The 21,596-nt window shown below is 51.9% G+C and overlaps 1 protein-coding gene across 5 annotated transcripts in view; it reads left to right on the plus strand.

Moving 5' to 3' along the window:
• Nucleotides 1–21,596, plus strand: part of GAS7 (growth arrest specific 7) — a 218,107-nt gene that overhangs the window by 135,991 nt on the left and 60,520 nt on the right. For all 5 annotated transcript variants that reach the window (XM_049638101.1, XM_049638103.1, XM_049638099.1 and 2 more), the window contains exon 3: nucleotides 21,223–21,303. In XM_049638101.1, the coding sequence (XP_049494058.1) occupies nucleotides 21,223–21,303 (81 nt within the window). The remainder of the gene's footprint in view (nucleotides 1–21,222; nucleotides 21,304–21,596) is intronic.

Consider the following 21,596-nt stretch of genomic DNA (forward strand, 5'->3'; position numbering starts at 1 on the left):
GAGAAGAACACTCAGAAACTGAAATATAGATCAAGTTTATGATAGAGGTGATACTTTATTTATTTATTTTATTTTTATTTAAAAAAATTTTTTTATAATGTTTATTTTTGAGACAGAGAGAGACAGAGCATGAACGGGGGAGGGTCAGAGAGAGAGGGAGACACAGAATCCGAAGCAGGCTCCAGGCTCTGAGCTGTCAGCACAGAGCCCTACTCGGGGCTCGAATTCATGGACCGTGAGATCATGACCCAAGCCGAAGTCGGATGCTTAACCAACTGAGCCACTCAGGCGCCCCTATTTTATTTTTTTAATGTTTATTTATTTTTGAGAGGGTGGGGCAGAGAGAGAGAGAGAGATCCAGAATCCGAAGCAGGCTCCAGGCTCTGAGCTGTCAGCACAGAGTCCGACGCGGGGCTCGAACTCACAGACTGCGAGATCATGACCTGAGCCGAAGTTGGACACTCCACCGACTGAGCCACCCAGGCACCCCAAAATAAAATTTATTTTTAAGGGAAACACAACTATCTTCTTGGAGCCCCAGCCGAAGCCCAGAGGAGCTAGGAATTGTTTTTGCTCTTTTGATAAAGTATCCATACGTACAAATGTTTTATTATGTTTGTGAGTGAAGCTCGGAGGGCCTCACCAGGTTTTGAGCTTTTTGGATTCATTTGCCAAATGGCCGGTCGTTCTCTTGATTTCTTGTTTTAATTTTTCTTTAAATGAGTAGATTCCCATTTAACTTTATTACACCAGGAATTAATGTGAGTTTGTGGGTAAGTTTTCCAGTAGAACACTTTCAAAAGCATTGTTTGACCTCTTCTTTGTTACAAATAATTAGATGTTTTTCTCATTTTCCAGATAGAACAGCCCTGGTAATTCCCTGTTAATAACAGTTGCCCGGAGAAACTTCTACACTCAGAAACCTCTATCTGTTTTCTTCTGTCCATCTGTGTTGAACAAATGTGAGATGAGAATGTTGCCTTTTCTTGGCACGTTTAGTTGATTTGAGTTCGCTGTGTGTGTGTATGTGTGTGTGCATTCATACATGTTTCTTGTTTTGGCTTTCTTATTTTTATCTAATGGACTCTTTGCGCAAAGCTGTTAGACCTTAGCGCTTATTATTAATCTGTTTCTGTGTGGGTTTTGTTTTTCCTCGCAGAGAATCCATTTTAATTTGTAGCGTTAAGGTAGCATTTAAAGTACACAACACATTCCTCGAATCTCAGCCTTTTTGAAGGGCGGTAATCTTGGAACTTTGGCAAATGCCGAGTGGGTTAGAGTCCTGCCCACAGCCAGGATACAGAAGACCCGTAAAAAACCAAGACAAAGGAGACAAAAAGGATTGTATTGTTTACTGTGTTCTAGGAAGTTGAGTTACTGTGGAAAAGGCAGCTGATTGGTCCAGAGTGTAAGAACTATCCTCATGGGCTGTTAGGCGGGGTCACCGATTAGCAGCAAATTATCCAGATATGGAAGTGAAACAGGAAGGAATGTGTGAGGGACGCCTGGGTGGCTCAGTCGATTGAGTGTCCAACTTCGGCTCAGGTCATGATCTCGCGGTTCATGAGTTCAAGCCCCACATCGGTCTCACTGCTGTCAGTGAGGAGCCCACTTTGGATCCTGTGTCCCGCCCCTCCCCTGCTTGCACCCTCTCTCTCTCTCAAAAATAAACAAATGTTAAAAAAAAAAAAAAAAAAAGGAACGTGTGGGATATGACCCAGCAATTCCACTCCTAGATACATACCCAAGAGAATTGGTTATATACACGTGAAAACCTGTACGTGAATATTCACGATGGCATTCTTCATCGTGGCTGGAAACCACCAAAATGTCTGTCACACGATGAATGGATACACAAAATGAGCTGTATCCTTAAAAATGGGATCTTATTCAGGCATAAACAGGAATGAAATACTTGTGGACACCTGCTGCAACACGGATGAACCTTGAAAGCATCATGCTGAGCGCAAGAAGCCGATACAAAAAACCATACGCCGTATGGTTCCATTTACGCAAAATACCCGGGATAGGCAATGACGTAGATCCAGAAAGTAGATGAGTGGTTTCCCAGGCAGAGAGAGGGGAGGATTAGAGACCTCGGATGGGTACGAGGGTTAGATGATGAAAGCGTTCCAAAATTAGATAGTTGGTGATATCTGCACAATTCTGTGAACATAGTAGAAACTATTACGTGCTTTTAGAGAAGATTTTATGGTATATAAATTAACACAATAAAAAGAGGCATATGATGTCTTGATTGGAGGTTCCTTCTGCCTGATTCCCAAACTTTGGTGGGCATTAGAAATACCTAGGGAGTTTGTTTAAAAATACCGCAAACATTAAAGGGCATCCGGGTGGCTCAGTCGGTTAAGCGTCCAACTGGAGCCTGCTTCAGATTCTGTGTCCCCCCCCCCCGCCCCTCCCCGGCTTACACTCTGTATGTCTCTCTCAAAAATAAACATTAAAAAAATTTTTTTTTGCTACCATAAATATTAAAAAGAAATTTTTAAAAAGGTGGGTGCCTACGTGGCTCAGTCAGCTAAGTAAGTGTCCGACTTCAGCTCAGGTCATGATCTCGCAGTTGGGGAGTTCGAGCCCGGCGTCGGGGTCTGTGCTGACAGCTCGGAGCCTGGAGCCTGCTTTGGATTCTATGTCTCCCTCTGTCTCTGCCCCTCCTCTGCGCTCTCTCTCTCTCTCTCTCTCTCTCTCTCTCTCAAAAATAAATAAACATTAAAAAAAATACCAATATGCAGGCAGGTCCCACCACAGACCTATTGAATCAGAATCTGTTCTTTGGAAAGAGTAAAAACGTCTGCTTTATATTTTTAAGCACTTTCTAATAGTTCCCACCCATTTTTGATTTGCAAGGAGACCGTAAGATTGATGAGGGCATAGTCAGCAGATCAAATAGCATGAGGTTGAAGAGTAAACTTAAATCCAATTTTCTTTTACAGAGGTACAGTGGAAAAAACACAATTTTCTTCCAACAAGTAAACACATATTCTAGTCTCGAGGTTAAAGGTTGTATAACCGTAAGCTACTGTAGTTCAGGCGGAATCTCCGAGACGAGCCGCTTCCGAACAGATTACTCAATTTTGCGCCGACAAGTTACAGATTGAGTATAAACCTGTCACGAAAGACCCTTCACTCTGGCTAGCATTTATATTCTTCAGTGTTGTCAAGGTAACGGACTTGTGGATACCTTCCAGTCTTTATCCTGATTCTTCTAACCAGGATGAGTGGCAGATCTTTCAATTTCAGAGCATTCGCGTCAAAAGTTCAAAAAAAAATTTTTTTTTTAATCTCAGCATTTTTGCCACTAAAAAAACCCCTGTGAATGCTTGTTTCGACTCTGCTTCTAGCTGTGGTTAAGTCAGAGCATTTGGGGGCTTCTACGATTTTCATTTTCCCATCGTGACATCTGGACCGAACGAACACGATCCTTGTCTTCAAAGGGAACTTAAGAGTCTAGTGAAATCGTTCAAGCCTTTGATACGGCAAGAAGCCGTAAGGTTTCTACTTTTGTATTGCTCTTCTCTGGAGGTTTTTAGACGAGGGCTTGCTAAGTTGCCTCAGCTTTGGTCAGGAAGCAAGTGCCAGCATAGAGTTATTGACCCCTCACCGCACATCACGCAGAGCCCCGTGACCCCATGAGCGGAGTTTGGTGGCATCTGATGGGCTGGAGTGGCTGATCCATCCCTGTCAGGGTAACCCAACCGTATCAGGTGGTGGGATCTCTACCGGTTATTAGCTTGAGCAATATTCATTCATTAAAGGCCAAAATAAGAGTACGATATGGCTGTGAGTTGTGGACCCATAGGAAATGGTGTTTGCTTGGCTTGAACTCATTAAAAAAAATAAAATAAAACAGTGCTCATTCACGATGACTAAATTTCTAGGGCAGCGGCATTAGGGTGCCTCTGTGTCGGTAGGAGACCTGACGGTCACAGCAGGGTCAGCACCTCCAGATCCTGCTGAACGGCCCGGAAGAGGTGCAGGTGTGACGGAGGTCATGTGTTGGATTGTCTTGAGACCAGGGGTCGGCATTTTATTCTGCGTACGTAGCGATTTAAAATGTTCTGTGACTTGACAACATTGGCAAATTGGGACGTTTTCCATGAACGTTGGTTAACTTGTCTTCTCTTGAAGAATCATGGGGTGTGGCCGCATTGGACCCACCTTCCTGCATGCACATAAGCCGGGAGGAGCCGAGAAGGTTGCCTCACTCCCCCTGATTTTTCTTACCCTTTGTCGCACGCCTGCGTTTTGTGTGTCCAGTTCCTGTGGGTGTTGGAGTTTTGACCTGCGTTGAGACAGAGCCTCGTGGTTTTATACCAAGTAATGCGTAAGAGAGGTGGCATTGGACACCAAGTCGGGAGGATTTATTTATATTTATATATATTTATATATTTATTTTATAAATGCTTTTGGAAATCGGAGATTAAGAAAGGGGATCCGATCCGGTAAGAGAATCAAGAATCCAGGGAGTGAGGCACTTGGGTGGCTCAGTCAGTTGAGCGTCCAACTCTTGATTTTGGCTCAGGGCATGATCCCGGGGTTCTGGGATCGAGTCCTGTGTTGGACTTCGTGCTGACTATGGAGTCTACTTAAGCTTTCTCTCTCTCTCTCTCTCTCTCTCTTCCCCTTTCCCCTGGTCAAACGCTCTCTCTCTCTCTAAAATAAAAAACAGGGGCGCCTGGGGTGGCTCAGTCAGTTGAGCGTCCGACTTCAGCTCAGGTCATGATCTCACGGTCCGTGAGTTCGAGCCCCGTGTCGGGCTCTGTGCTGACAGCTCAGAGCCCAGAGCCTGCTTCTGATTCTGTCTCCCTCTCTCTCTGCCCCTCCCCCACTCACACTCTGTCTCTATCAAAAAACGAATAAACGTTAAAAAATTTTTTTAAATAAAAATTAAAATAACTCAAAAAAGAGAATCCAGGGAGAAATGGCTGACTGGTATATAGTTACAAAGCATCTATTTCAGCAAGGACCTCCGGCTCATCTCGTGTGCTGCCTTATTCCTGGAGGTTTTGCGTGCACCTGACTATCAGCGCAGGAAGCATTGCCTTTCCGGGGCTGGCATGACGTCTGTGTGTGTGTGTGTGTATGTGTGTGTGTGTGTGTGTGTGTGTGTGTGTGTGTATTGGGGCTCTGGGAACCCGTGGCTGCAGCAGGAAGTTGGGGTCCATCTGAAAGGGCAGTCTGGACAGTGGAAACTGGGTAGCTGCTTAAAGGGTGAGAGTCCACAGAGCCTTGGGAACCCCTAGCAAAAATGGAAAGGATCTGTAGGTTGCATTCTGATCAGTGAGTGGGCGAGCGCCGCAAGAATTGATTATCAAGCAACAAGTGTTTGTTAATGCCTCTCTGAGCTCAGCTCCAATTATCCACTTGGATGGCTTCTTACGGGGGAGGGCGGTGTGGGCTAACAGTGCACATGGCTACATGTTTACATGTTTGCAAAGACGGAATGCGTCCTTCAGGTGGAGAGGGGATTGTTAAATGGGTCTTTTCCTCGTGGGTTGGATCTCAGGTTTTCTTTCCTGCTTGCATAGAGCTCTCTGAAGATCCCTTCCGGCTCTAAGATTCTCTGAAACCAAAGAGTCCCAACACCAGCATGCCCATCACCCGCCACAGTTTGGGAACGCGCCTCCGTCTGTAAAGCTGGCGCGGTTTCCCCATGATCAGATCTTTGTTATCGGAGGAAGATCTCGGAGTGGGGTAACGGCGTTTTTGTTACTTCAGTCCCAGTCGGATTCCAGAGTAGGCAGGGCTCATCCAAGAGGCGTGGGAGGAGAACAGGGTGAGAAGTTAGTCATGCAGGATGTGTTTATTACTTCATGCCGCTCCCTGGGAACAGCGTGCTGGGCCGAGCGCAGGGGCACTGAGACCCTGCGCTGGAAGGATCTTGTCCTTTGCACACACCATAAGCCGGGCCTTGCATATGGCAGCCCCCCCGGTCGTTGCCCTTGACTGAATCTCCTGACCAGCTGTGCTTAACGCTTCTCTGTACGCCCAAAGATGCCCTCAGCCCCGGGAGAAACAGCTCCTGTAATGGGGGAGAGTGGAAATGATCCTGCAATCTGGAACAGGGAGGAGCTGTGGGAACAATATGACCTGGGGGGGGGGGGGTCCTGCCTCTCACCCCCACCCCCTAAATTAACCCTCGCGTGGCCATTGTGGGGACTCGTAGGGGTTCCGGGTGACTGGGGGCACTTGGGTTAGAGAAGTCAGAGCAGAAGCAGTTTGATAGCTCGTATGTTCACAGCCAGCCTGACTGGGCACATGTGGTCTGATCGGAGGCCCCCTGGGGTCTGCGCTAGACTTGGGGCTTAGCTGTCTCCCGGTCCCTGGCGGTCGGTCCCCTTGCTGCCCCTCTGGGCCGTGCCACAGACCCAGGCCCTCTGGACTTCTAGCCCAGGCTTCACAGCCAGCCCCAGCCCCAGCCCCTTGCTTCCTGATAGGGATTGATGTCTGTGCCCCTGCAAAAGATGTTGAAATCCTAACCCCCAGGAGCTGTGGACGTGACCTTGGGTATAAGATCTTCACAGATGCTTGAATTAAGATAAGGTCGTCCTGGAACACGGTGGGCCCGATCCAATCCGCGGGAGTCTTTACAAAAAGGAGAATTTGGGGCATAGTGGCAAATACATGGCGGGGGAGGGGGAGGGGGAGGTGATACAAAGACCCAGATGACAGATGCTGGAACGGACTCTCCTTCACAGCCCTCAGAAGGAACCAGCCCCGCCAGACCTGGATCTCTGGCTCTTGGCCCCCAAAACTGGGACGCAACACATTTCTGTTGTTTAAGCCCCCTGGTTGGTGGTGTTTTGTGGGGAAGCCCCGGAAAACCAACACACTTCCCAGGCCCCGGCATGGCAGGCCACCGGTGATCTCTTTGGGCACCGTGAAGTCAGAGGGGTGGCAGCATGTCCTCCAGAAGGCCTTGGAGACGTGCGACCTGTCACCTGCGTTTCTGACACCTGGCCCTCAGGTAAAGTAGCACCAGCAGCTGCAAGGTGGCCTCCTTTCCTGTTGCACTGACAGCCTGTCGGGGAATGCAGGGCGTGGGCTCTGGCTGAAAATAGTCGCCTGGGTCCCAGAATCCTGGTGCTTCCAGGAGAGGGACGTGCAGAAAAGCTTTTATGTAAGCTTCCGGAAAGGGACACATTAAGCAGCTGATTTCCAGATCCTTTCGATTGTTCTCATAATGGTTTTTGAGCGCATCAGAGAGGACCGGGCTGGGGGTCGGGCCCCCAGCTTTGCCCCTTCCTGCTCTGGTCAGTCCTTCGTGCAGCCCCGGCATCCTGAAGTCTTGATTTCCCTGTGTTTGCAAGAGTGGATCCGGCTGGTTTCAGGCTCCGAATTTCCCCCAGGGGATGAACCCTGGTGGCCGTGCAGATAGCCCTGAGCCGTGCCACCACCTTCCTTCTGTCCCTGATTCCTGCAGGTTGGGGTGGCCCCCTGGCCCCCATGCCACACCTTTGCCGCCAGGTGCTGGGGCGGGGGGCTGGGGGTTGGTCTGTGGTGGTTCTTTCCCAGCGACGGATCCGGGAGGACTTCTGTTTTCTCTCTTGATTTTTCCGTGTTTTCCAGCGTTTCCTCCGGGGACCTGTATTAATTTTATAAGTAGGATAAAAGTTATGCCTCTGAGGTGCAGGAGAGGACAGGAGCTGAGAGCCCCAACGCTCTCTCTTAGTTCCCAATCTTCAGATCCCAGCCCACCCTCCTGGACTCCACATTGCTCTCTCAGATGCCATTTTCCCGTTGGAGTCTCTCATCATATCTTGGGCACTGCTAAGCTTTGGGGTTTCTTCTGGGGCCAGGGTGCACAGTTGGGAGCCTGGTCTCATTTATCTGGGGGTGAGGAGCACCCAAGGGGGCCGGGCCATGTGCTGTCTCCCGCCAAGGGAGGAGAATGTCAGGCTGAGAGTCAAGAGGGACTCCTGCCTCCTTTTCTTCACCCCTCTTCTTCCCTGGCCCCAGATAAAGACCTCACTTGCTTTCTGCCACCGGTATATAAAAATGACATCTGTTGGGGCGCCTGGGGGGCTCAGTCGGTGAAGCGTCTGACTTCGGCTCAGGTCACGATCTCACGGTCCGTGAGTTTGAGCCCTGCGTCGGGCTCTGTGCTGACAGCTCAGAGCCTGGAGCCTGCTTCGGATTCTGTGTCTCCCTCTCTCTCTGCCCCTCCCCTGCTTGTGCTCTCTCTCTCTCTCCCTTTCTCTCTCAAAGTAAATAAGTATTTTTTTAAAAAACCCAAAACTTTCCCCTAACACCTGGAGACAGGAGGAAGCAGTTTTTTTTTTTAATTTGTTTTTTTTTTGTATTTTTAAAAATTCAATCCAAGTTAGTTAACATATAGCGTAGTAATGATTTCAGGAAAAGAATTTAGTGATTCATCACTTAATATGACACTCAATGCTCATCCCAACAAATGCCCTCCTTAACGCCCATCCCCCACTTAGCCCAGCCCCCCACCCACCTCCCCTCTAACAACCCTCAGTTTATTCTCTGTATTTGAGAGTCTCTTCTGGTTTGCCCCCGTCCCTGTTTTTATCTTAATTTTCCTTCCCTTCCCCTGTGTTCTTTTGTTTCTTAAGTTCCACACATGAGAGAAATCATATGATATTTGTGTTTCTGTCACTAATTTTGCCTAGCAGAATATACTCCATCCTCATTGTTGCAAATGGCAAGATTTCCTTCTTTTTGATCGCCGAGGAATATTCCACTATATAGACGTACCATATCTCCTTTACCAGGAGGAAGCACTTCTGCGGAGAAAACTCTGCCTTTCCTTGGCCCCCTCTAGGCCTGTGGTTGTCAAAGTCAGGTTCCTGGGCCAGCAGCATTACCTGGAGGTGGGCGGCGGGGGGGGGGGGGGGGGGGCTTGTCAGAAATGCAGTCTCTCAGCCCAGACCTCCTGACTCAGAAACTCGGTGCCTTTACCAGCCCTCCAGGTGATGGAGAATCATTACCGCACTTTAAGCCCACCCTGCAGGCTGCCCCTGTTTGCAGCATTCTAGAATTTCCCTTAGTGGGTGAGGCTGGCGGGCCTCTTGGCAGAGAGGTTTCTTTCCAACCTGCTCGTGCTGTTTCCCAAGGAAATCTTATTTCCTCAACTCTCAAGTGCCGTCTGTTTCTTCCCCAGCTTGTGTGGCCCTGTCTATCGTGCACAGCCTTTCTTGATGTTGGAGAGAGGTGGTGATGTCCAGAATTGCGGACTGTACATGTTTTGCACCGTTGGGTCCTGATAAGGACCTCGGTGTGCCCGAAGGAGCGGCCGGGGTCCTTTGTGATTCGGGGGCCGGATGGTCTTCCAGCAGGGCTCGGAAAGTGCCTTGGCGGTCGCCTCTCAGGAGGGAGGATGGCTTATTCCTGTTCCCAAAATAGCCATAGCTCTTTCTGACAGTTTCCTGTGTCTTTGTGAAAAGCAGCACTCCGTGATTTCGAGCATTATTTATAAACATAAAGTCACACCTTTTACTGGAAAGTCTTCTAAATGAGGATCAGCGGTGCCGAGCGACTGAGGTTCATAAAGGCCGACTTTCTCAGAAAACAAATCAGAAAGGTGATGTATGAGTGGAAAATCCCACTTGGTGGGAAGAGAAGCTTCTGAACAGTTGAGCGGTGTGATTTCTCCACGGACAGGCTGTGGAGGTCCTCCTGGGGCCGTGTTATGAGGCCCCAGTGCAGCATGACCACAGAAGAATATTCCAGATGTGGATCTGATGGCCTCAGGGCTGGCCTTGGCTGTTTACCGGGCAGTTTCTGTGGGCAGGAGAATAGAAGCCTGTTCAAACTAGCTTGTGGGGAAAGAAGGGAGCATTGATGAGAAGGATATATGCTGTCTCGTAGAAGCTCCAGCTGAAGGAATCAGGTGCTCAGCTGTTTGGCCTGTCTCTGGGACCTCGCGGTGTTACGCCTACTTGCTTCTCTGGGCTTCTCTTCCTACGTATTTTTACGTATTTCTCTCTGCAGACTTGCTTCTTCTCCTTAGCAGCCTTTTAGCAGAAACTGGCCGCTGACGGTCGAAGATACCCACCCAAGCCGTTCTGTGCTGTGTCCACTGGTCCAGGGAGTGGTGGCCAAGCAGGCAGGTGGGTCTACAAAGAGCGAGCTCTGGTGTTTGCACCCTTCTTAGAGAAGGGCTTTGATGATGTGTAACAAACAGTTCCATTTTGTAAAATGACGTTTCAAGGTTCTGATTATGATTTTTATGGAGAGTAGGGACAATTTCTAGCTTTTTCGATTCCTTCCTTTTGAGGTCACACTTGAAAAGGGCTTTGCCAGCAAAAGAGGCGAATATATTCTAGTACACTCTCATGGACTGTTTTTTTCCTCCCTTAAAAATTTTATTTTATTTTATTTTATTTTATTTATTTTTGAGAAAGCGAGAGAGAGAGCGTGCATGCAAGCAGAGGAGGGGCAGAGAGAGAGGGAGACACAGAATGGGAAGCAGGCTCCAGGCTCCGAGCCATCAGCACAGAGCCTGATGCAGGGCTCGAACCCACGAACCGCGAGATCATGACCTGAGCCGAAGTCGGACGCTCAACTGACTGAGCCACCCAGGCGCCCCTACGTAGGCCCCTTTCGGAAATGCATCTGAGAACCTTTTGTACACTTCTGTGCATTTTTGTACACTTCGCCATGTGTTTTGGACACGCCCCACACACCAACACACCCTCATCCACTTCATACCCTGGAACAACGGCATCATGTCCCCTGGGCATTCCCAGCGTGTCCCTGGAGTTTTCCTCCTCTAACAAAACATGCCCCCAAACATATCTTCATCCTGATGCCATCACTGCACCCCCGAAACTGTTGTTAGGTCAAAGGGCGTGTGCGTTTGGGATTTTGATCGCTATTGCCATACTGCCTTTCCAAGACACTCCCAGCCTGTTTTTCCAGATCCTTGGTAACGAGGGGTTGTCAGTCTTGAAAGGCATTACGTGTCCGGTGGGTAAGAAAACAGTGTCTTGTTGTCATCTCTGGGTTTCTCCGGTTTTGAGTGAGACCGGACGTCTCTTCCGCTTGGTAATCTGCCATTATGTTTCTTTAACACCACCTCCCCCCCCCCCCCCCCCCCCCCGCTCGTTTTAGATTGGACTGCTTGTAGGATTTGTAATTCATGCTGTGTGAAGGGAATGGGAAGTCTGTCCGTTCTGCCTGGTCCTTCTGTCTTTCCATCCATTCGTCTGTCTTTTCATCTAGACACACACACACACACACACACACACACACACATTTTGTGAAAAGCAGCCTTTGGCCACGTAGCCAAACTGAGTTCTCGTGTTTGCTCTGAGCTAAGTCTGCGTTCATTCCTCCAACACCGAATGCCCACTCTACCTTGCCTGGGAGACAGGGTCCCTGCCCTGTCTCTGGATACAGTCCCTGCCCTCAGGATACATCCATTGGGAGGGCTGGACTTCAGGGCAGGTGCTGTAGCTGAGGAACGAGGAGGTCATCTGTGCTCCCCATCCAGGCCGTCAGCTGCCTGAGAGCAGGACAAAATTGTGGGCTCCTGGATCCCCTCCCCAGGCTTGGCACCTGTTCATAGCTAGTACTCAGAAAGTCTGAATGGTGTGGACGAGGAGCACGCAGGACCGTGAGGTCACCTGGGCTCTCCGCGTGTCTGAACCAGGTGGCCCTGATCTGCCTTCCGCCCTCTGCCAGCTCTGTCCCCATCAAGCAGCCACTGGCACCTTCTCTTGGTGCCTTTTCCCTCTCGGCTTCCTTCACTGCACACTTTCTCCTCTCTATTTCATGGTCCCCTATTCTAGGAAGAGTCTAAAGACTGAGCCACGCGAAAGGGTTTGTGACAGTCCTACTGTAATTCGTGAATCTGCCCCGGAACTAGGATAGATGACAAAGCCTCACGTCAAAGCCGTGGCTCTCTGGAGACAGGTGTCGTGAGCCTGATAGTTTTAGAAGGTCGGGTAATGATGATGGGTGTTTAGGGAGTTCCTTAAATTACCCTACATTCCCGCCATGTGTCTTGCTTCAAACCTTGCCTGATCCTAACCCTCAAGTTTTGTCTCATTTACGTGTCTTCTGGTCTGTGGCTGGTTCCTGGGATGGATTACTATGGACTGTACCACTTGCCCCCCCCCCCCCCCAATCTGGTTAATCACAGAGACTGGAGAATTTTCAGGTCCCAGGTCTGGGAATCTATGTTTTTACCAAGTGGTCCCAATGACCCTGATGAGTCACCAGGTTTTGGGGAGACAGGATTGGAGCTCTGGCAGGTACCTGTGCGTAAGTCCCGGATTCCGAGGGTCCAGGCTTCGGTTTTGATAAGGTTTCTTTCTCAGGACCTACCTCCTGTTTTCTCAACCATTAAGTTGTGGGTCATAATATCTCTGAGCTGCAACCACCTGTTTTTTTCCTGCATTGCAGTCAACCCTTGTTATCCCTCGATTCAAGGTCAGGGATTCCTGGTGTGTTTGCCCGGGTGTGCACTCTTTAAGGGGGCTGACATACACTAGGGACCCTAAAGGGTTTAAAGGACAGGCTCAGAGAGTTCCAGGCGCCCCACCGGTGCCCCAGGTCTCCACTAGAATTTCTCTGGCCATGGCTGGTCCTACTTTTCTAGGGCCTCTACATAGGCTGGAGCCAGCCTCTGGTTCAGGCTAATGTCAAAGGGCCAGGGTGCTAAAGGGACTGCTGCTTTATTGCACGACAACATCGCCAGCTTCTGTACGGTCTGTGAACCAGGCGTGAGGGTCCCTGTCCTGCCCGGATCACAGGCTTTGCTAAAAGGATCCTTTGAGCTGCTGGAAAGTGGTAGACCACTGATAGTGATGTTTCTTTGGCTGAGGGACACCCTCTACAGCTCAGACGTGATAAGGAAGGCATTCTAGAACCTTCTTCTCCCTAGCATCAGAGAGGGAGCCCTACCCTCCCTCTCCCTTTGGGAGATGTGCTCTGGGAGGGGATGAACAGGGTTGAAAGCAGGGAGGAGGCTTTTGGGGTGGGAGGCTGGGAAGCAGAGAGAAGGAAGGAATGGAGAGGGTTTTGTTTTATTAATACTGTCGTTGTCGTTACGGGGCTTTGAGGGTTTCCTCTGTGTCAGTCAGGCTGTGTGTGGCCCACTGACTGCTCATCCAGCACCCCCAGACTCCTGCAATGTTATCCCTGCTTTGCAGTGAGGAGGCAGGCCGGGTGCCACGCCATTCATTGCCAAGGGGTTGACTTGGGATTTGAACATCTGCCTGGAGGACACCGATGCCTGACCTCCGAGGTGCATAACAGCAACTCTGGGTTGAGGACGGCGTTTGAAGCACCAGGGCAGGTGGACCGTCCATTCCTTTCTTCTCCTGAACAGCAGAGTCTTGGTATCACCCTCTCCTCAGAGCACGGGGGCTCTCAGAGCTCAGGGGAGCCGCCCCGGGGGCCATCGTGGTCACACGTGCACTGCCCGTGGCTCGTAGACACTGCAAATTGGGGGCCGTTAGCTAGCACATCCCCACGTCTGCTTCCGGTCTCCTCAGGCTCGACTCCTGCCACGCATTTCTGGCTGGAACTCAAGATGCGGACTCTGGGGCCCCAGTGGTCCACACTGCCCGAAAGTAAGGGTCTGGCCCAGGCTCAGGAGCCCTCCCTCTGGCGATCAGACGTAGGCGATCGATCCCACAGAACACAGTTCTGCTGACGCGCCCGCTGATGGCAGTTTGCAAAAAGACTTTGCATGTTTCCATTTGCTGAGAGGCCGCCTGATCCGTCCCTGCCGCTGGGAATCCGTGCTGTGTGAGCGGAGTTGAGGGTAGTTGGGGAAGCCCCCGTAGGAGGCGGATCGAGATAAAGCTTCCCATGCCAGAATGTCCTCCGTCAAGCGGCCCTTCCTGGGTGTCGTTAGATCGTCCAGGAACTGCCTTTTCACCCACAGGGTCTGAAACCAGCACGGAAGGGTCTGGTTCTAGAGCTGCGAGTAGGGGTCGTTACCTGGGCACCCCTTCTTGACCCTTCCCGAGTGGGACATCCCCGGATCCCTCCGGCATCCTAGCTGATGGCGGTGGTGCTGGCCGTGCCGTCCTCACCTGGATGGACCCTGCCCCACTCACGCCACACTCCCCAGCTGCCACTGCTCCTTCTGGAGGGAGTTCTGGAAGAGCCCAAGCTTGTCTCAGTCTCTGGAGGACTGATAGGGTGGACACAGAGAGGCAGAACTCACAGATGACACATCCAGGGCACCAGACGTGCTGAGGGGCGTGAGCCCAGGAAGCCTGCTCGGAGGCAGGGCCTGGCAGAGTGGCCACCATTGGATCATGTCACTTCTCTGCCTCAAGCCCCGCGGTGGCTGCCCCCACACGTCTGGTATTGCTGATTCCGCAGGTCTGTGATGGGGCCCGAGGGTTTGCATTTCTAGCCGGTTCCCAGGAGATACTCATGCTGCTGGTCCAGGACCCGACTCTGAGAGCCAGTGCCCTGGGTGATCGAGTCTGGCCCTGTGACCTCTGACTCTGGCCCTCCACCTCCACCCCCACTTTTCAGCCATATAGTCTTCCTTGCAGCTCTTTGAAGGTGACAGATGTGTGCTTGCCTCTCAACCTTTTCCCTTTCGGTTCCCTCCACCCGCAGTTCTGTTCCCTCACATACTACGTGCATGGCTTGTTACTTTTCTTTGGCACTAGCCGGCTTGCAAAAGGGCCCCCAACATACCCAGTGCCCGTCACTCATGCTGCTCTGTGTCCCTCCCACATTCTGTCAGCGTTGCAAGCAGTAGAATCTGGTCGTTGTGACGGAGAGTCACTTCTACGGCTAGGTGGTAAAAGACATCATGATTTCTCCCTGCTCTCTCAGATCTCACGCTTTGGGGGCAAGGAACTTTGGCCCATCCATGTGAGTGGTTCCAGCCCCGCTCAAGCCTTCGGATGATGCAGCCCCAGCTAAGATCACACTGTAACCTCATGGGAGAGCCTGAGCCGGAACCACCCCACTAAGCCCCTTCTGGATTCCTGACCCTCCAGAACAGTGTGGTGTCATAAATGCTCATTGATTGCAGCTGCTGCTGAGTTCGGGGTGGTTTCTGATGCAGCAATGGAAACTTGCTAAACTACTTTCCAAACTTGACTCAAATGTGCCTTTCTCAGGGAGAACTTCCTTGGCTATTCTTATAAATGTTTATTTATTTATTTTTGAGAGAGAGAGAGAGAATGAGACAGCATTGGAAGCAGGCTCCAGGCTCTGAGCTGTCAGCCCAGAGCCCGACGCGGGGCTCGCACCCATGAACCATGAGATCATGACCTGAGCCGAAGTCCGACGTTTAACCGACTGAGCCACCCGGGGGCCCCTTGGATATTCTTCTAAAATCAAATCCCTTTCTAATACAATTTTTTTTATCCCCCTTCCCTGCTTTATTGTCTTTAGCATGTCCCACCATCTAACCTGAGAGCCTCACATCAGGCTCTGTGCTGACAGCGCGGAGCCTGGAGCCTGCTGCGAATTCTGTGTCTCCCTCTCTCTCTGCCCCCCCCTCCCCCCCCGCTCCCACTCTGCCTCTCTCGTCTCTCAAAAATGAATAAACGTTAAAAAAAAATGATTCTCAAACAGAGTGGTACATAGACTAAAACAGGACTGTTTTGTGCAGCTCCCTGCACAGAGCTCAGGGAGGTTGGCATAGCGGGCACTTGGTGGTCCCTGCTGGCAGACCGAGTCCTAGCTCTGCTGGTTCTCAACCGAGGCCTCAGTTTCTTTAGAAAGAAGGATTTAGTTTCTTAGAAAGTGGAAACGGTTGCACCCATTTCGTAGGTATTTGGGGACCATGGAGGGAAACGCACGAGTGGATGCGCAGAGAGTTGGTAGTTCATTTCCTGCAGAGAGTGTGTGGTTGGAAGTCAGATTTTATTTAATTTTAAGAAGGGGTTGGGAATGCCCTTGTGGGCCAGAGGCCCGTCACTGGGGTGATTACAAAGCCAAGGACCACGGAAACATTGGTGCGTGGGAGGGAACCAGAGCGTGTGCTGCTGAGTCCCCGATGGGGGGAGAGGTGAGCGGGACCCTCTGGACGCTGACCTGGGTTCTGTGACTTGCTGCAACTTGCCTTTGTGGGGGTGGCCTGATGGCAGAGGCCAGCCAGGACCCCAAAGGACCCAATTCCCTCTGAGCTGGTACCTGTGGTTATTTCACCTGGTAGCCACTGGGGGCAGCAGAGAGCCACCACCATAGCCAAGCAAGTGGACCGATGGGGAACAGGTGTCCACTGGGGCTGGACAGGGAGTAGGGGTTGGGGTGTAAGGGTGGGACCAAGCGGGACAGGGAGGGTAGGGTTCACACCTTCCCCAAAGGGCAAATCACCAGGACCAGTGGCCTCGATCCAGGGGATCCTTGTGGCTTTCCCACCGGAAGCCGGTATCTCTAATGCAAGCAGGATGCAGTCTTAACAAGGGCAATGAAGTCCAGAAGTGACTGTTTAAAGTCAATAAGTCGTGCCTTGCTTCCTGTTTTATTATTAGCATTAGGGTTATTCTTGTAAGGAGGGGCCATCTGTGCTTTGAAACCCAGATTTACGTCTCTGTCCTCCTTTGAACTAGATTTTTCTCTGAAAGTTTTATTCTACACGGCAGCAACTGTCATCCACTGACGGGGAAATTAAAACCTCTAGCTCGTAGCATTGATGGCTTAGAGAGCGACTTCCCTGGGCCGGTTTGATCCACAGTCAGTCGATCTGTGTGTGTGGCTTTTCCTGGCTTTCGTGGAGGAGGTCCGAATTGAGTGAGGGCTGCCTTTAGGAAAAGCGTGTTTCTCGTGAATTGCGTTGGATGGACAGTCTCTCCAAGAACACGTCTCACTTCTCCAGGCTGACCTCCCCATGTTCCCTAGAGCCTCTGGGGGCTGCGTGGTGACGATTCTGGTATCAGGAGGAGTCTGGCTGTTCCTGGAACCACCTAAAGCCCCAGGGATAGGTCCCCAGAGAATGTAGAAGAGCCTTAATCCAGGGTGACTCGGGCCCCCAACTCCCGCTTCAGTTTTGCTTTGACTTGGTCGACGAGCTCGGTGTAGAAATGGCTTCCTCCCTGTGGGCGGTATGGTCATCTGGGGTGATGTTTCCTGCTGCTGGTGAGGTCACTCAGCCACAGTCCCCGTGGCTCTCTCCAGACGTCTGCTAGGCCCGGCCTGGCCACCTACCCGCCTCAGACTTGCAGTGGCTTTGGGTTTTGGGCTAAGTCAGAGCCAGCCAAGGCGAGCATCCTTTAGAAAGCATCCTCTAGAAGTTATGGTGCCCTGATGGCGTTTGGCCGGACAGATGTGGTTCACATGGGAACGAGGGACTCCAGCCTCTGGGGGGCCTGTATGTGACCCAGCCAACGAGTCTTCTGGTGAGGGGCTCAGACTGCAAGCCTGCACCTGCCTGCGATCTCGGGGCCCCCTGCAGACCCTCCAAGCACATGATGCCATGCTGGCTTCTCTGCTCCGTCCTTAGGATTCCCAGTGGGGAGGCGAAGGGGACCCACAGGGGCAGCTGTACCCTGCTCTTTGCTCTCGGTGCATTTTCTCTTGTTGCCCGAGGGTCTCTGCCGCTTGTCGCCCCCTTCCCTGGAGAGCCCCAGGCTGGGGGGAGGAGGGACAAGAAACAGAGGCTTCTCTGCTAAAAGTGCCTTCAAGTCAGGCTGCTTTGTTCTCCCCGAGCTTGGTGGTGTCTCTCCGGTCCCAGCACACAGGTGGATGAATGTAAGAAGACAGAGGGGTGAGTCAAGTCCTTGTGTCTGTTGCCGTGTCCTCTCTCTTTCCCTCTCTTTCCTCCCTCCCCCCAAGGCCACCAGGTCACATTTTCATGTATTTACTTTTCAGTAAGTTTCAATCCTTGAGGGGTCCCGAATCCCGCAGATTCAGTGGCTTCAGTGGGAAGGTTGCTCCAAGTCTGGCCCGACACCCCCCCACCACCATTCCCGTGCCACGAGTCGCCTCCCCCTGCCACCCTCCAGGGTTCCTCCATTTGCCGCCAGGAGTCATTTGTCACTGTGTTCTTTTCTCCGTGCACGTGTGCTCAGCTCTCGTCCAGCTACAATCCGAGTTTCATCTTGAGCGTGACCAGCTTCAGCTTTAAGAGGAGCTGGCCCTCCGTCTTAGGCCCCACGTGGAGGCGGCCTGGTGATCTTATAGAGGCGGCCCAGTGACCTTGCCGCCCTGCTCCCAGCCGACTTTCACGAGCCCCGATGTGGCTGCAGAGCCTTCTCTGAAATCAGGTCCGTGGCATCAGCCACCAAAGGGGTCAAGGCCACGGTGCAGAGTGGACAGTTCCCTGGGGACCTTTCCCACATGTAGGAAGAACAGGGCTGTCTATCCCTAGAGACTGGAAGGGCACATCACATGGGAACCTACATTGTGCCGTCACGGTGTCTGTCCTTCTGTCTGCCCATCTGTCCACGCACATAGACCCGGCTCTCAGGGAGATAAGACAGGGGTCAAGGTCTGTGCTGTCTGAGAGGTGGGACAGAGTGCTGATTCCCTCAGAGGAGCTAGATGGAAGGTGTGTGTGTGTGTTGGGGGGGTGTTGCTGTCGGGGATTCTCAGGCCTGGTTCTCCGATGAACCTGAGACAGACTTAAGTGCAGGAGGCTCGGGGGCAGGGGTATACTCTTGGGAGGAACCCCCCAGGGAAGGGAAGGAAGCAGTAATGTAGTAAAGTCACAGGAAGGGCCCCTGCCAGTCCCTGAGAGCTCTGAGCTGGGTGGAATTGTCTGCCTCCAGGCAAGGGAATTGGTGGGCTTTTTACCCCCCAACATGGGCCAGCCACTGTGTGGGCAACACTCCCTGCCCCCGATCCCAGATACAGCCTTGTGCCCCAAGAGGGACTCCACCGTGAGCCTCTGCAGCTGGGCAGCATTCGCTCTAGAGAGTTTGGGCATTTGACACCAGGGCAGAAACACAGTCTGGGAAGGCTGCCTGGTGGAAGCGGCATTTTCGTTGAGACTTGACTAGTGCATGAGATTCTGGCATCCGGGGGGAGGGAACCGTGATAGCAAAGGCATGTTGCGAGACCAGCAAATGGGCTGGGGTGAAGTGACAATTCAATCTGGACAGACAGACAGGGGCGCCCTTCTGCAGGGGGCTACAGGGTTTGGACGTTATTCTGTGTGCCCTGTGGGAGAGGAGCCAGCAAAGGATTGTCCCTGTTCGAGACCTGCAGCCAGAGACGGGCTCTGGGCTGAGCCCGCCTACCCCTCCTCCCACCGGGAAAACGCTGAGCCTGGTCTGCCCGTCCCTCCTTGTTCCTGGTGGTGGCTGTTTCCCTGCTCCTCCTCTCCCTCAACCTCCCCTCTGTATTCTCTCCCTTGAGACATGAAGGGACCATATTCCCTCCCGACTGACTCCTGGAGCCATAAACTCCTTAAACCCAAACAATGGGTTTAAAGTTTTAAGACCCTTGATATGGAGCTGGAGGGCGGGAGTTTGGGGGCCTGAAAGACCAGTTAGCTCAACCCTTTCATTTTGGGTGGAGAAGCCGAGGACCAGAGAGGCAGAGTGACTTGGCCAGGGCTGGACAGCAGATAAGCAGCAGAGCCCAGACAGAAACCCAGTTCTCTCGAATCCTAATTGAGAGAAGCCAGTGGAAAGCTGTGCTTAATTTTGCTTTTGGCATTTGAGACCATTGAGTTCTTAGTAATAGAAATTTTCATTAAATAATGTCATGTCCGTATATTCCACTGGCTAAAAATAACTCTACGTGGGCATTTCGCACGAATACAATGATTGCCTCGGGTGGATCCCATTTTGATCTCATTTTGCAGAGGAGACTCTTGGAAGACCGTTAGCTTGGCCAAGCTTCCACTGGTGGTGGGAAGAGGGAGAGCCGGGATTCAAAGCCGGGCCATCTGGCCCCAGAATCACCACTGTTAATAGATGCTAACCACTGTACTTCCCAGCTGCTTTAATACGTTGGGAAAGATCCAAAAGTCGATACGTGGCAAGAAAGTACAGTATGATGTTTGTTTCATTTTTTATTTTTTATTCTTTAATAGTTTTTTAATGTTTATTTATTTTTGAGAGAGAGACAGAGCGCTTGCAGGGGAGGGGCAGAGAGGGAGGGGGACACAGAATCCGAGGCAGGCTCCAGGCTCCGAGCGGTCAGCACAGAGCCCGATGCGGGGCTCGAACTCACAAACCATGAGGTCATAACCTGAGCTGAAGTTGGACACTTAACCAACTGAGCCACCCTGGTGCCCCTTGTTTCCTTTTAAAGATGTGTATATGCCTTGAAAATAAATCTCCAGGGGTGCCTGGGTGGCTCAGTCGGTTAAGCGTCTGACTTCAGCTCAGGTCACGATCTCGCAGCCCGTGAGTTCGAGCCCCGCGTCGGGCTCTGGGCTGACGGCTCAGAGCCTGGAGCCTGCTTCTGATTCTGTGTCTCCCTCTCTCTCAGACCCTCCCCCGTTCATGCTCTGTCTCTCTCTGTCTGAAAAATAAATAAACTTAAAAAAAAGAAAGAAAGAAAGTAAATCTCCAGAGATACCAAAATGTTGACTTAGAGCTGTGGGATTATGGGTGTCTACTCTTTTCTTTGTGTTTTTCTACGTCATCATATTGTACAGAGTGAGAAGGTATTCTTTTTGTCTCTAGGTAACTTTAGGAGAAGTCTCTGCTTACAGTGGCAGTGTGGCTCATGTCGAGTTCAGGGGGCCATCACACGGCTGCGGTGTTAGCTCTGTTCCTGGCTGGGCATCCGGAGAAGGGGCAGGGGGCAGGGGCCAGGCCGAGGTAGTGGCTGGAATTCAGACAAGACGTAGGCCTGGAGAGCCGGGAAGGACTTGGGAAATCAGCCTCACTTGACAGGGGACCCGTGTCTCTGTACAGACCCCAGGCCAGGGCTCCTTCCTCTGGCTTTGGGGTTTCAGGTGATAGTGGGCACTTGGGAGAAACACCCAGTTAGCGTCTGGGTTCCAGGGCACAAGACCGAAATGGAGGTACATGGGTCGGCAGCCTTGGGGGATCAGTGGGGGCTGGGTAGGGGGCCAGCGGGGGACGGTTCCAAGGATCCCAGCCGGAAGGCTGCCTCCTGTTCGCAGCCGTGTGGAGAAGGGTCCCCAGCAGAGAGGCTCGGTCGTCGTGGCAGGTGGGGAGGGGATGACGTGGGAGCAGAAAGCCAGCTCCCGCCTCCCGGGCTTGGGCAGGACGGTGGCCCGGCCAGGTCCCTATTTTTTCCAGCTCTCCCATCTAGCTCTGCTCTGCGACCCTCTGGGGTTCTGCCCTATGACAATCTGAAAGTGACTGTGTTTCTTTCTTTGACCAGAGACCACCTGGGAACGCCCCAGCAGTTCTTCTGGGATTCCAGCCAGCCCTGGCCCTCACAGGAGCTCTCTGCCTCCGACAGGTACAGTCTACCCACTACTTTGGGGCAGCCAGGAGGGGCCACACACCCGCCTTCATCGGAAAGGCCAAGACTGTGGGTTCTGGGGTCTGGAGCCTGGCGGGGGATCTTACTGGCCGATCCCAGGGAGCGGTCTGGAGCGCTAGGAGGATGGGCTCTCCCTGGCGATCCCGGCAGGACACTCCCCGAGGGTGGGGACCTCGTCTCTCCTTTTCTTCTGTGGGATCCTCAGTCCCCAGACACGGCCTGGCTGCAGCGAATGTCTCCACAGCCACAGGGGGTGTGAACCTCATTTG

Source organism: Panthera uncia, chromosome E1 (genome assembly GCF_023721935.1).
Source record: "Panthera uncia isolate 11264 chromosome E1, Puncia_PCG_1.0, whole genome shotgun sequence".
In the NCBI taxonomy this organism is placed as follows: Eukaryota; Metazoa; Chordata; class Mammalia; order Carnivora; family Felidae; genus Panthera; species Panthera uncia.